At 34.9% G+C, this 13,636-nt stretch overlaps 1 protein-coding gene across 4 annotated transcripts; it reads left to right on the forward strand.

Annotated features, from left to right (window-relative positions):
- The first annotated feature begins 101 nt into the window (after positions 1-101).
- LOC306757563 (uncharacterized protein) lies at positions 102-10,366 on the forward strand. 4 transcript variants are annotated; one of them, XR_013771354.1, is made up of 10 exons: positions 102-413; positions 1,120-1,598; positions 1,692-1,839; positions 4,662-4,693; positions 7,367-7,383; positions 7,547-7,685; positions 8,510-8,611; positions 8,722-8,772; positions 8,849-8,899; positions 9,986-10,366. XR_013771354.1 is itself a non-coding variant. In XM_079242651.1 (6 exons), exons 1-4 carry the CDS (start codon positions 150-152, stop codon positions 4,689-4,691), a joined length of 921 nt encoding a protein of 306 aa, XP_079098777.1. In that variant the 5' UTR covers positions 102-149; the 3' UTR covers positions 4,692-4,693; positions 7,367-7,383; positions 7,547-7,729. The 4 variants fall into 4 exon arrangements, 2 of the variants coding, with proteins under 2 accessions (XP_079098777.1, XP_079098776.1); XR_013771355.1 differs by lacking the exon at positions 8,849-8,899; XM_079242651.1 differs by lacking the exons at positions 8,510-8,611; positions 8,722-8,772; positions 8,849-8,899; positions 9,986-10,366 and having other exon boundaries at positions 7,547-7,729.
- The last annotated feature ends 3,270 nt before the right edge of the window (positions 10,367-13,636 follow it).

Raw genomic sequence — 13,636 nt, forward strand, 5'->3', positions numbered from 1 at the left:
CACCCTGCTGCTCTCAATATCAGTGAATAACAGAGGGTCATCTGAACAACATGATACCTTAGCAAAAGCCCACAAGTCACACTTTGCTGAATCCAGGTCACAGACGACACGTCGCTCTTCCTGTCTTTCCTACTCCCTCTGCTGCCGCTATGACCCGCAGCAAGAAGAAGCCACAGGAAGAAGACGCTTCTGTCTTCTTGGAGAAACCAGTTCATCAGTATGGAAGAAAGATTGACGCCTACTCTTCTCCCCATATCTTGGGTTTTATCATCATTTTAATATTCGGGGGCTTTTTGATAGGCTGGCTTGGTGTACACATGCAGCAGAGTCTCGACCAGCTGTTGGAGTCTTTCACTACAACAGAACAAATCATCATGAACTTCCAGCAGTTGATGGAGACGCCCGACAAGCAGGTAAGCTGCTGGAGTTTCTCCCTTCGCTTCAGTCCATGACTAACTTAACTGTAAACAGAAATGCTCATTCTTTAGTAGTTTGATACTATCTGAACTTTGCCAAACGATAATGGCAAACTGTGGGATGGTGACGTATTTTACGAAGCTGAGGAGTGATGGGGCGAAGATGGACGTTACGTACCGGAAGTGTTGCAGTCATTACATAATAATAACATCAATAATAAATACCTTAAATCAATCATTGAAAAGCCCTCCTAATTACAAGTAAATATGTTGAACTATGTTAGAAAGTTTATACAATCAGTCATGTAAAGCTTTTGCTATCAATAAGGAATTAGTAAAAGTATTTAAAAGAGTTGCTGATACTGTTTATATGTTTTGTGCAACATATATGATTATTTTTAGAATAGCAAAGCAAAAATAAAAAACATGAAAACAAGTTGTCATCACTTTTTGACGCTGCAGTTTTTGCTAAACAAATATAAACTTAGAGTTAAAAAGTAAAGAGATTTCTATGTGTTGGATTATTTTTCCTCTCAAATACTATGTCAGAAAAGGTATAACCTCAAAGGATCCTGCTTCTTTAGAATGAACAACTCAGCTAAGCATGTGGGTAGTGTTCCACCAGACCCCTTGCAATACTTTGAAGTACAAGCTTTTGAATATTTAGATTGTTCTAAACTACAAAATATCCCACACTTTTCAGCCCGATACAGATTTGCAGACAGACGAAAGGTTCCTTGCGCTGGAGGAGGTTCAGAAACAAGCTCGGATGAAAGCCGAGGTCACCCTGGTAACGTCAGAAGAGCTGAGAAACTCAGATGTCCTCTCACAACTTTGGACACTCCAAGCTGGGATGGACAGCCATTGGGATGAAATGAAGCAGGTTACCCTTTCTCTCACAACCCTCCACTCTATGTTCAAGAACCAAAGTGAAGAATTTGAGGTCATGAGGGAGAACATAGCGGCCAGTTTGAGCTCCAACTCTGCACTGTCTGAAAATGTGGATGGGATAACCCAAGCTTTGGCCAGCGTTAACTCAGGAGTTGTTGCATACATTGCATCAGTACAAGCACTGAATGCACAAGTGGAAAGGCAAACCTCTGAGATGAATGAGCTAAAAGACTTGATAAACCTCCATAAGGTTGCACATCATGCACACCAACAAGAAATGCTTGCACTAAAGTGAGTTAAGTTTGACACACACACTGCATCTACATGTGTACAGTAGCTGACTTTCAATAAATGTTTATTTCTTCTGCTCTTTGTGTGTCCCAGGGAGCTAATAAAGGATAAGAAGACTATGCGTGCCCAGTCCTTAGAAGAGATGCTCAAGTCTGTTCAGTCGGCTTTAGATGAACAAGTTTTGACATTGCAGAGCCTCCACAGAGGTGTCATGACTCAGCTGCAAACATTTCCCTTCCAGGTATGATGTATAATTTGCTGAATCATAAATAATTGAATTCAGGCATATTTTAAAGATCATCATTCTTCAGTATATCCAAATTGAGGTCGACTCCTGAAGGAAATGTTTGAAGATTGTATATAGATGAATGCCAGGCAACATGCTTTTTCTGTCTTAGCTGTTAGATCAACTTTCTGGGCCAATTATACCCAAGTCACATGATCAAGACTGTACATCTGAGGAAACCTGTCTGGTTGAGCTGAAGGATGTTCAGGCAAAGGCTGGACAGGTGTTTGATGATGAAGCAGAAGATCAAGAAGGTGAAGACATTGTAGAAATGGAACAATCACTGCGTGGGGATGATATAGAAAAGGAAAACATTCAACAAGAAGCACAAGTGCAAAAGAACCTTGACAGACAAAGTGAGGATGAGGATGTTGGTGGCAATGTTTCATAAGACTATGGAAAGCTGGCGTTGATGAGAGAGAGTCATTGCGTACAAAACGGTGGAACATGAAATCCTCTGGTATGTTAAATAGCCGTACATCACTGTTTGATTTATTTTCTGTGTTTTATTTCACTCTGACATAACTGTCTTAAACTTTTATACACCATAAATGAATATAAATATTTTGTTTTATCTTGAAGACATGTTATGCAAATATCAGCAAACAGTGCTCTGCTATTGAGCATGCTGTTATACAACCTGGTCGCACTGGTGGAAATATTCAGAGCTGATCTAAAGTAATTCATACCTGTAACAGATTAAAAACACTTTGTATTTTCAGGTTACAGGATCCCTTTGGTATCTGTCTTGAGACATCCTTTTCTTTTTCTTCTTTTTTTTCCCACATTTTTACAAACAAATTAATATTTTTCTCTTAATCTAAATATCATATGGGTGTGTATATTTTTGGTAAGTGCAACTAAAATGTGATTATTAATCATTTTACCTTAATTTAGATCAGCAGAATGGAATGGGATATTTAATATCTTAATTTATCGTAAGTATACAGTACATGTCACAGCATTAGATGACACATGTTGATGTAAGGAAATTTCTGCTACAAGTTTAATGTTTTTTTTCTTTGCTGGAATTGTTTTTGACACTAACAGTATCTGAGGTATGTACATGAGATTGAAAAACGTCTTCAGTGTCTTTTGTAAAAGTTTTTTTTTTAAAAACAAATGTTATTTTGCTACCAGCAGGTGGTGCTTGGTTACCAACATTTTAGTTAAGAGACCTTATTTGATAACATAAATGAATGAAAAAGGTTCTTTTTTTTCCTAGTCTAAGTTGAAGTAACATTTTAAGCTGGAGATAAATTCTGTCATGTCTTTGCATTTTCAATAACAAGGCTGTTTAATGATCAACACTTCTCTGTTAATCAAACGGTAAATAACCATTAAGACTTGAAGATCAAATGAATCATTCTAGACTTAATTATTGTTATTGTAGTATTGCAGGGGATTTTTATTAAATTCTCCTAACAAGAAAAATTGAATGATCGCTGGGTGAGGGTGTGTCATCAAGCCAGATAAGTCAACAATTAGTGTTTCAGATGAAGGAGTGTATTAAATCTTTTCAGAAATATGTTATTTAGTAATTCCTTATTAAAACCTGATGCTTTTACTAGCCTTCCTCTATAATAAGGTTTTTTAACACAATATTTTAAAGTAAGATCTTCCAATGTTTATGTACAGTACACACACACACACACACACACACACACACACACACACACACACACACACACACACACATATATATATATATATATATATATATATATATATATATATATATAAGGTTTATAGGCTTTTAGGTTTAGGTTTATATATATATATATATATATATATATATATATATATATATATATATATATATATATATATATATATATACATATTATATGCTCAGTTAAACCTCTCCAGATAACTCAGAATGCAGCAGCATGTCTGAGCTTCAATCCAGCCCAAAGAGATTATGTCACTCCACTGCTAATTATGCTTCACTGGCTTCCAGTTGCAGAATGCATCAAATTCCAAGCTTTGCTTGTGGCTTACAAAACAATAACTCAAACAGCTCCTGTCTACCTTCATTCCTTAATCCAGAGCTACACTCCCTCTCGACAGTTAGCTCTACCAGAGAATGATGCCATATACTCCCACCACAATGTCGGGCTACATCAAGGTCTAAACTCTTTTCCTCAATTGTTCCATGGAACAACCTACCAAACTCTCTCTCTCTCTCTCTCTCTCTCTCTCTCTATATATATATATATATATATATATATATATATATATAAAATTGTGACCTTTTTATTTACACTACCCAAAACACTATAAACTATGTACTAATGTTCAACTAGTTACCTGTTTTCAATGAAGTCATATTTACTGAATAATCCTCGAAACTGTAGAGGTCTTGTAACCATGTTGTTGTCAAATGTTTGTGTACATGCGAACACACACACTCTCTGCAGACCGCCTACTCCCTCCATTTCCTCCACATCTCTCACACTGGTGCTTTTCTTCCACTCTCATCTGAGATGCAATGTCTTACCATCACAGGAAGGCCATGCGTACTTTTACTTTTGTTTTTTACTCTAACTGAGGAGACAGCAACGCCAAAAGTTATTCCTTGTGGATTATAATGAAATCAACAATCTGTTTTTGTTTTGATTTTTGCTTTTAAGAAGAACCTGCATAAAAAGTTTGGGAGGTACTTTGGAGTAGAGTTGCATGCGGTGGTTTCATCAGCTGAGGAGCAATGTCATCCCTACTTTCTCACAGCAAAGATCAGCCACACATCAGAAAGTCTCTCTCTGACTCTTTTTCAGCTTCATCTGCTGCCAACACCAAGAGCCTGAGGGTAAGTCCTGCTTGTCTTTCATCTTTTAGCTCTCTGTTTAGCTACAGGAAATACCAGATGTAATCTCGACTAAAACTTTAAGGCTTTGTCAAAATAAAAAAAATAAAAAAATTCAGCCCACAGATAAAACCACAAATGTGCATATTATTCAGTGATATTTTTTTATTTGACTTCTTTTAAACTTTTTTTTTAGTTAATTACAATAAGATATTTCCCAAACCAGTCTAATGTTTATCAGCTATGAAGTAAAAAAGCATCTGAAAGATGAGTAGAAATAAGTTTAGATCACAGTTCACAGGTACAGTGTTTTACTGTTTTCTGAGCCTGAAAATACAAGTGTGAAGCATGTTTTGTTTCTGAAAACATCTGGAAGCTAAAAGAACTGATTTTTTTTTAGCTTCAATTTCATGTTCACTGACAAGGAGAGAGAAAACTTGAAAAAAGACTAAGGAAGCATAACAAACAGCTGTCATCTTATCTGTTTATAAAAACCAAGAAACTAATTATGGAAAAGAAATGGCGTGACAGAGAAACCACCAGTGAGAAGAACAGAAAAAAAAGAGAGATTGAAAGACAGGATGGTGAAGAACAGGAGGAATAAAAAGCTTGGTGGACTTGATTGTGGGAACTTTGGGTATTTATGGATGTTTATCTCTTGGTTAGTCCTACGGGAAGCTCTTTCCCCACTTGGGGACTGTTGGTCAGGAGGCAAAAAAGTTCCTCTTGAGATTTGGGAAGGCTGCAGGACAGAATAAAGATAGAAACACAAGGCAGAGAGGCAAGGACAAATGGTGCAAAGTCACAAATGCTAGTTTTTCATTAGCCTCTGTATAGAAATGTGATGTCGCGTAATGCAAACAAGAGCGTTTTCCAACACTTAGTGTGTAATTAATAACCATTCACCGAGCACATCCAGCTCTCCAGAGAGCTTTTAAGGAGATGACGTCAGTACCTGGTGGGGATCCAGACATTCTGTAAACGTCTGAACAGAAGGACACTGTTGTATTTACACAATGTCGATAACACAAAGCCCCATCTCTTCTTTACAGGAATCCTATTATGGTCAATTTCACATTAATCTGTTGGAGGACTGATCATAAGTTTTCTTTTTTTTTTTTTTTTTTTTTTCCAGGATTTGTATGGCTTTATGTGAAAAACGTGTCCATGATATCTAAATCATGTTGAAAATGCAACTGAGTGTTTTATTTTTCAGAAATTATTCTAAGAATAATGTCATGTAGTGTCTTTAAATTTCAGTAATGTTGCATCAGTCAGATAGGCTGTCACATTTTAGGTGAATACAGAATTACATTGCATACATTATATATTATATAAAACTAATGAAATATATATGCTTATTTTTTAACTTGAATTTAACCCATTAATGTCCTGATGTGCGATTTGGTGCAGTACATTATTCAGTGATGATGTTTCATCATTAAATATGTCTGCAAGTAAACCTGTTTAGCACATACCTGCTACATTATTTAATGATAAACGTGAGCAAATGTTATGTCTATCATTTTGTCCACTTTTGACATTTCCACCATGAAATGATATTTTGTGAAGTATGTTGTAAAATGACTGATGCTCGTCCGGGATGTTCAGTCCAAAGACATCATAATAAGATTAATAATGATAGATTTACAAAGCTTGGCATGTTAGCCATACCGTATAAGTAATTAGGAATGTTATGAGTACTTTTAACTGTTTGCCTTTTCTGAAATAGGATTTATTATCAAGAATGTTGTTAGGTTGTCTCATTTTGGTGAAAACATAGATGCTAATTATTGCTAGCTATTGTATTAGAAAATATATTTTCTAACACCCTCATAATAAAAACAACCAACATGGAACATTTTTTAGACTGATGTCTCCCCTGACATAGGTTTGACAGTTAAAGTCAGCCTTTGGTATTTAGGATTATTCAGATTTTAGTTTGGTAGTGTAAAACATTTAAAGTAAGTAGCAGGAGCATTTCTACATGTAAATCCAGCCTAAAGGTGTCTCTAAATCCTATGATGCACCTTTGATTTGGCACTTTTCTCTGTTTTTTTGTTTTTTCTTTCAAAGTAATCTGATATGTTAATGTGAAACTACACTTTGCACTTTGGCTTGAAACTCTCTGAGGACATAAACCACATGACTCTTCCAGCTTTAGCAGGCAATGGTGAACATATTGTGAGGGTCACAGCCAGAGTTATTTCCTTTTATGGATGTGTTTAGTTATCTGTGCTTGTCAGTTTATTTAAGGGATCATTTCCTCTCCCATCCTTTAACTTGCTTTGGTATGTCAGACTGCAATAAAACTTTGAATGGAAACATTTTTATAAAACCTTTTAATTCTTGGTAAGAGGACACTGCAAAAACTGGAGTTTGTTGAATACATGTATTTGTCATGTTTTTAATCCATCTGACATTGTAGATGCAATGAAGTATGTTCTGTAATGTATATAATACCTTAATACTGATATTACATTATATATACAAATTGAGATTACTATAAATGTATTTTGCAGAATTATGCATAGAAGATGGTTCAGTATTGTTTATGGTGAAAGATTAAGTTTGGGTGAAGTATAGTTGAAATGTTACATGAAATATATATGTTTTTGTTTTCTTACATTTTTTAAAAGAGACGAAAAGCTCTAAAATGTCTTTCCTGTATTTCAGCATGAGAGACTATCGAGGTAAGCTTACTCTAACTTTATCTACTCTACAAAACATCAAAGGTTTTTGAATATTTCCTATATGCCAAAAAAAACCATTTAAAAAAACATCAGGAATCTATAAGTTAATGATTCATATAAAGGAAAGACAAAGACTGACAGAAAATCTCTCTTACATTTTCAGACTGGGCTCATCTGGGTCATCTGATCTCTCCAACAGCACATCAACAAACCATGCTGAGTCCTATTTCCTACGGAGGGAAAACAGACTGTCTGCAAGGAAAAAGGCTGAAGAAGAGACCTTGAACAATGATTATAAAAAGGCAGGTGATGAACCCTGAATTTTGAGACAAATGATTTGTGTCTCAAAATTGGTAGTATTACTCATCATCTTTGCATTTGCTCACTGTTAGTCAGTGAAAAACAATCAAAGTGATTGTTTGCACCAATATAAGCAGAAGATGTTGAAATAAAGCCAAAACATAATCAAAATGCTTTATGAGAGTTATTTGATCCCCAAATAAACAAAAACAAATGTAAAAAATGAAAATATCTATCTATCTATCTATCTATCTATCTATCTATCTATCGATCGTTCTATTGATCGTTCTATCGATCTATCTATCGATCTATCAATCTATCGATCGTTCTATCTATCGATCTATCGATCGTTCTATCTATCTATCTATCTATCTATCTATCTATCTATCTATCTATCTATCGATCGTTCTATTGATCGTTCTATCGATCTATCTATCGATCTATCAATCTATCGATCGTTCTATCTATCTATCTATCTATCTATCTATCTATCTATCTATCTATCGATCTATCTATCTATCGATCGTTCTAACTATCTATCAATCAATCTATCTATCTATCTATCTATCTATCTATCTATCTATCTATCTATCTATCGATCGATCTATCTATCGATCGATCTAAATATCTATCTATCTATCAATCAATCAATTAATCAATCTATCTATCTATCTCTCTATCTATCTATCTATCTATCTATCTATCTATCTATCTATCTATCTATCGATCGATCGTTCTATCTGTCTGTCTATCTATCTATCTATCTATCTATCTATCTATCTATAAACTTGTACTTTGGAAGTCCTTACAAGAGCATATTTTATAGATGTATGAAAAGGCGCTGACCACCAATCAACGGCTCAAGTCCCGATTGGAAACAAATAAACAGGAGCTCGCTGTGATTCAGGACCAGCTGCAGAGAGCGCAGGTACAGAACAAAGTGTTTAATGCTCAACATTTGTCATGAAATACACCTTCTATTAAAAAAAAAAAAAGCATACTATGTACTTTATTTGATTGATTATCTGAATGCTGCAGAAGGAACAGCCGAACGACTCTGCCTCAAACATGCTCGAAGCAGAAAAAAAGGTAAGACTTAAAGCAAGTTGTTTTTATTTGTTTTAAAAATGTATCCGATTTCATATTTATTGAATGATCTTTATAGGAAAGTTGGAGCCTTAAAAAGAGGATATCAGATATGGAAGAACAATTAAAGGTAATGATTAATAAATTCCTTAGATTTTGCTACCTTGTTGTTCTCCTCCATGTTTTTAGGAGGTTATTATTTTTTAGTATAGTGCTGGTGGGGGTGTATTGGACAGAGCAGTGAATCCAAACTGTGTAAGTGTTAATGGGACTCTGTGCTCTGCTCTAAGCTGTTTTGTCCAGGATGGCTGTAGCTGACATTATTTGTTATCATCCCGCACTGTTGAATGTGGAATATGTGAACACTTTGACACTGTAGCCAGTGAGTCATTATTATTCCATGTAACACTCACAACTGTCTGCTGTGTTTTGCCCATAAGAATACAAAACAATAACCTTTTGTTTTCTGTGAATAAATGGTCTTAACAAACACAAAAAGCTGAAAATCAACCTTTAGAACAGAAAAACACTAGGGATGTGTGATGATCTATAAGTGTGTTTATATAAATACATGATTGTTTCGTTATAACAAGTCCTCCAGATTAATGTAGACCAGACAGCCCTTTTTTCTAAGGCAATGTGTAACAATGTGGACACACAAGCAGGAACAAATGCCAGATTCAGAAACCTCCCTGCAGTTTCTCAGATCTGGTTCCTTCATTCTAGGGCTTTTGTATTTGCTTATCCAGGCCTTAGAATTATTGTCAACACTATTTGCAGCTTGGTTAGAAATAAAGTGATGGTTTTCACTCTAAAATACAGTTTGAATTTAACTTTTAATTGCAGTGCCTGTAGACACCAAAAGCACTTGAACTTTGAGGAAAAAGATCATGGTTTGGATGATGAAGATTAAAAGGTTCAGACATTTACAAATTTTTGTAGGTCATGGTGAAAATTTTATTTTCTATCTTTCTGGATGGAGTTTTGGACTGCTACAGGTCATTCTTCTGGCTCCAGCAAAAAAACAAAAAAAAAAACATTACAGATCAGTTTACCCTTTTCAAGACTTTATTCCAATACCTGAAAGATTCTTTTCTCTTTTCCAAACTGGACAGTTTGGTTAGTGTTTTTAAGCAATTACTTTGAAATGCTCAAAATGGATCAAGGTTAATGTAAAATCTGTACAAATTTAAGCATTTCAGCGCTTTCTTTACAGGTTAAAGCAGAACTGAAGACAGAAAACCAAAGACTGAAAGATGAGAATGGAGCTTTAATCCGGGTCATCACTAAACTCTCCAAGTAGAAGAAAAACACGAGGTCAGAGGAAGAGGGAAGGATGTTAAGAGCCATATTTATAATTTTTAGTGAATCAAAAGTGGGAATACTATTTGGAAATCAGCAGCAATTCTCTAGAAAATTTGAGACCATTCCAGCAATTATTAGTGTGTCTTGCAATACCTATTAAAAACAAAAGATTGTTGGTTTTAGTTCTTGGGTAATGTTACACATTTTAGACTTGAAACTGTGCTGTATTCACAGTATTCACATAATCTTACTCACAAATATATTAATTTTTGTGTTTCTGTATATTACTTAAATAAATACATGCAAAAGCAAGTCTGTGTGTTTTTCTTTTTTTAAGTTGTACCTTGTCTCCATGCGCACATACACTACAGGCAGCAAAATAACTTTTTAAGTACACTGATCCATTATTTTCACACATTCACATTTATTTAACTCAATTCTGGGTCCCAAAGCTTTCCCCAGCTACCAGTCGGTTATAGCCTGGTTCAGTTGTCACAGTTGTTCTTTTTTCCATACAGTGCCAGTCAAATGGTTGGACACCATTATAGCAGTGAACCAAATGCAACAGATTCAATACTTTGTCATCTGGAACAGTGTATCGTTCCACAGCTCTGCCAGTCCAGAACAGGTTTCTGCAGCATCCTTAGTTCTCTGTCCTATAACTTTCACCATACTCTCCATTTCTCAGTCCAGTCAAGGAGCCGTTCTCAACGTTCTGATGGAAAGTTTAATAGGAAAGGGGGCATTCCCCTTCTTTTCTAATTTGTGTGTAATCTTATTTTTTAGCGTTATGTACTAAAAAGTAAAAGAGTAAATAGAATTTTGTTTTATTTTTGTTTTGTTTAATTATTGACTAATTTGAGTGTATCGCAATAGATGTATTCAGTCTGCAACATTGGTCTTTGTTGGATATTTGCACTTCTGTGAACTCAATCTGCTATACTTTAAATGAAAATAAAATTACCAAAAGTTTTTCAGATTATGCAGAGCAGTGTGTTACTGTTTGTGACTGAATAAGTCATATGAAATGTGTTTCATATGGTAAAAAAAAATCTGTTTTTCATCAAGTATTGTATAGTTTGTACATAAGTGATTCATTTTGCGAAAGGATCTGCTGCAAGTCTTAGTATGCAAGTTAAATTCTTCTGGTATTTAAACAAATGGATGGATATACATATGAAATTAATTAAACACTCGAGCAATATTGATTCCTGCAAACAGCCAAAACATTGGAAAGTTGTTTCCATGGAAACTGATGTTTGATGTATTTTTCCATGTGCAGATCCTTGAAAATCAGGGCCAGAATCCAGGTGACCACAGATGATGGAAGACGGCTTTCAGCAGAAGTAATTAATCTGTGATTTGTGAGGTTTAATTTTATGGACATGGTTACAATTGAGGATCCCTGCTACTTACACATCCCAACAAACGCACAGTACGTATATAAAAGATTGTCAGAGATAATATAAATTTGGTCTTTTTATTTTCCCAACCAAACCAAAGCTGTATGTAAAGTATGAATTTATTTAAGCTTGGTTAAAAATAGCCAAAGCATTATTATCTCAAACTCAATTTAATGGCTGTCTTGAAACTTAATGACATGATCTGAGCTTTAAGTAGCTCAAAATGTTATTGTATATTGAGGATATAGGTGGGCTTTATCTGGGTCTTTATTAGTTATCCTGGTAATTCATAATGTACATGTGTTTACATCCATTTAAACTTTTTTGATCACAAACTCTAGTGTAGTTTATCACACTACACAGGTGTGGCCTCTGAATTCCTTTATCTCCAACCCTGCTGCTCCACTTTGAGTGAAACAGAAAATATGAGCTGTTCAACACTGCCACCTACTGACCACAAAGGGAAAAGCCCCCTTGTGCATACATTAAACACCACACACAACAAAGCTACTTAAAAAGCCTTTATTTCCTATGATTATAGTTTGACAACACAGATATGTTCTGGCTCCCTTGAGTACTTCATTTCTACACAGAGTGATGTAAAGTATGTGTACACGTTTTTTGGTCAGCTTTTTTTTTTTTTTTTTTTTTTTTTTTTTTTGCTGGAAAACTTGAGGAAATGAAACCATGCACTTCACAAAAAGGCACAACTATTGACACACTTTCACTACAAAACATAACAAGTCAGGAGTGACAAGCATTTGCCTTGTCTATGTTGCTTGGAAAGTGTAAAAGATAAATAAGTAGGTAATCAGCTCTTTGGATGTTCTGCATTATGGCTATGTTGGCACAAAAGAATCAGAACAGCAGAGGAACCATAGAAGCAGCAGGTTGGCAGTATTGCATTATGAATGTTGATTCTGCGCTGTTTGGGTTTGGTCTTTGCTCAGACCCAGGAAGACGGGGATTTTGTTGTGTGCACTCCATTGACAAATTAAAATAATTTGTGAACAGACAACAAGAAACAAACAGGCCTGTTTGCTCTGTTGTCCCTTATGCAAATGTCCAAAATCTGATGGAATAGGACATAACCTAAACATGACATACATAACAAAAATAAAAAAATATACTTTTATGAGGTTCCTCCTCACAAATATTCATCTTAAACTGGCACACAGCGGCTCCCTCCCAGCCTAAATATCATGTTTTTCCAGTAAAATATAAAGTCTTGTGAAGATTTAAGTTGTTTATCTTCATGAAATATTTGCAAATAGAAATTTACCTAAAGTAAATAATAGTGTCTCAAAAAGGGAAAAAAATGTGAAAACAAATCATTACACTGAAAATGTCAGTACATTAGGGCATGCACAAGTGTCATAACATCCTATTTCAATCCATTTATCAGTGGAATTATGCAGAAAGTGGCATTTGTGGCAAAACTATGGATTATTAGGCTCAGCTACACAAAGACAATATGGTGCATTGATAGTCCACAAAGCAATGCCTTATAATGAATTAAAAAAAATACATCTATTTTATTTAATATATAAATACAAAAAGAGCAGGTTGGATGGACTGAAATAAGATGAAGTACATTTTGACGAAGTACAAAGAAAAGAAGCTGACAAGTCAGATCTAGATTTGACATCCAACTGGCAGGAATAAAGAAAGGAAACACTTATGGTTCACTCAGACCAAACTGGACTGAAATATATACATTTTACTTAGTGACAAAGACATACTGTGCAATCAGAAAGGAACAATATTTCACTGACTAGAAGCCTGAGTAAATTTGTAATAAATACTGCATTTAGTACAGACACACAGAAACAAAGACAGAAAAAACACATGCAACATTTTCTAAACTTTGTGGGTTTTACTTGCGGCACACGAAGCAAGCTTTTCATCAGTCACTGTGAACTCTAACATGAATAATTACACCCATTCAGTCCCAGTCAAAAAAATACATACACTCTGCAGTCAGTGCAAACTTTTTTTTAACTCTATTTTATTATCAAAAATGACACAGACCACAAACACACATTTACACAATATAATGATAGTTTCTCTTTAAAACATGCTATTATTTACATCTTTTTGTAATTACATGCTTTAGCATATTAACAATTCTGTGCAATGCATTATTTCAACCATAGAAA

This window comes from Telmatherina bonti (genome assembly GCF_933228915.1).
Source record: "Telmatherina bonti genome assembly, chromosome: 6".
Lineage (NCBI taxonomy): Eukaryota > Metazoa > Chordata > Actinopteri > Atheriniformes > Telmatherinidae > Telmatherina > Telmatherina bonti.